General features: G+C 57.1%; 1 protein-coding gene across 1 annotated transcript; it reads left to right on the top strand.

Moving 5' to 3' along the window:
* Window positions 1–66: 66 nt before the first annotated feature.
* LOC105311396 (trichohyalin-like) lies at window positions 67–1734 on the top strand (the record flags this gene model as incomplete). The annotated part of the gene is made up of 1 exon (XM_011387376.1): window positions 67–1734. A coding segment is annotated over one exon (1668 nt), but the record flags the coding sequence as incomplete, so codon positions are not given.
* Between the last annotated feature and the right edge of the window lie 288 nt (window positions 1735–2022).

Raw genomic sequence — 2022 nt, 5'->3', positions numbered from 1 at the left:
GAAGTACCAAGAGGAGGAACAGCAGGTGCGTCGCCAAGAGCGCGACAGCATTAGTTCCAAGAGGAGGAACAGCAGCTGCGTCGCCAGGAGCGTGAGCAACAGCTTCGCCAGGAGCACGACAGAAAGTACCAAGAGGAGGAACAGCAGCTGCGTCGCCAGGAGCGCGACAGACAGTTCCAAGAAGAGGAACAGCAGCTGCGTCGCCAAGAGCGCAACAGAAAGTTCCAAGAGGAGGAACAGCAGCTGCGTCGCCAGGAGCGTGAGCAACAGCTTCGCCAAGAGCGCAACAGAAAGTTCCAAGAGGAGGAACAGCAGCTGCGTCGCCAGGAGCGCGACAGACAGTTCCAAGAAGAGGAACAGCAGCTGCGTCGCCAAGAGCGCAACAGAAAGTTCCAAGAGGAGGAACAGCAGCTGCGTCGCCAGGAGCGTGAGCAACAGCTTCGCCAAGAGCGCAACAGAAAGTTCCAAGAGGAGGAACAGCAGCTGCGTCGCCAGGAGCGTGAGCAACAGCTTCGCCAAGAGCGCAACAGAAAGTTCCAAGAGGAGGAACAGCAGCTGCGTCGCCAGGAGCGTGAGCAACAGCTTCGCCAGGAGCGCAACAGAAAGTACCAAGAGGAGGAACAGCAGCTGCGTCGCCAGGAGCGCGACAGACAGTTCCAAGAAGAGGAACAGCAGCTGCGTCGCCAAGAGCGCAACAGAAAGTTCCAAGAGGAGGAACAGCAGCTGCGTCGCCAGGAGCGTGAGCAACAGCTTCGCCAGGAGCGCGACAGAAAGTACCAACAGGAGGAACAGCAGCTGCGTCGCCAGGAGCGCGACAGACAGTTCCAAGAAGAGGAACAGCAGGTGCGTCGCCAAGAGCGCGACAGACAGTTCCAAGAGGAGGAACAGCAGCTGCGTCGCCAGGAGCGTGAGCAACAGCTTCGCCAGGAGCGCGACAGAAAGTACCAAGAAGAGGAACAGCAGCTGCTTCGCCAGGAGCGCGACAGACAGTTCCAAGAGGAGGAACAGCAGCTGCGTCGCCAAGAGCGTGAGCAACAGCTTCGCCAGGCGCGCGACAGAAAGTATCAAGAGGAGGAACAGCAGCTGCGTCGCCAGGAGCGCGACAGACAGTTCCAAGAGGAGGAACAGCAGCTGCGTCGCCAGGAGCGCGACAGAAAGTACCAAGAGGAGGAACAGCAGGTGCGTCGCCAAGAGCGCGACAGACAGTTCCAAGAGGAGGAACAGCAGCTGCGTCGCCAGGAGCGTGAGCAACAGCTTCGCCAGGAGCGCGACAGAAAGTATCAAGAGGAGGAACAGGAGCTGCGTCGCCAGGAGCGCGACAGACAGTTCCAAGAGGAGCCGCAGGAACGGGACGCGCAGCTCCGCGGGGAGGAGGAGCAGCTGCAGCGCGGGCAGCTGGCGGAGCTGAGGCGCCGGCAGCAGCGGGACCGGCGGTACCCGGCGGAGGAGCAGTTTGCGCGCGAGGAGAAGAGGCGTCGTGAGGGACAGGACCTGCGGCAAGAAGAGCAGGAGGAGGCGCAGAGGCGCCGCCAAGTCTGGGAGGAAAGCGACAAGGGCGGTCAGCAGGTCCCCGAGCCCGGCAAGCGTCAGTCGCCCGCGCCCCGGTGCGCTCCAGCCCTCTCTACGAGTACATCCAGGAGCAGAGATCCCAATACCGTCCTTGAGAGGCTGCCGCACCCCGACACCTGCCAAAGCTTCCGCAGAGGAGAATGGCCAACACTGGGTACCAAATGACTCAAATGTTTCTGGTTGTGGGGAAACTCTGATGTTAGAATATGTCTTTTTTCCAAAATCTTAAACTATAATACTTTGTACTTCTGCCTTTTATTCTTCCTCAAGTAGTTCTTCACTGCAAAATGTCTTTGCTCTTTGGTGCAAACGTGGTGTGCATTTAAAAAAAAAAAACAAATCATTTAATTTGCTCAAGGAGTTTTGTTTGCAGACATGTTAATCTATTGCTTTCAAAAGTAACAAGAATAATATGGTGATGTGAGATTCAAAAGAATTGGGTCTATTTTTTTT

Source organism: Pteropus vampyrus, unplaced genomic scaffold (assembly GCF_000151845.1).
Source record: "Pteropus vampyrus isolate Shadow unplaced genomic scaffold, Pvam_2.0 Scaffold1000003749, whole genome shotgun sequence".
Classification (NCBI taxonomy): Eukaryota; Metazoa; Chordata; class Mammalia; order Chiroptera; family Pteropodidae; genus Pteropus; species Pteropus vampyrus.
Note: the sequence above shows the minus strand (reverse complement) of the source record. Positions and strands in the feature narration are given on the sequence as shown.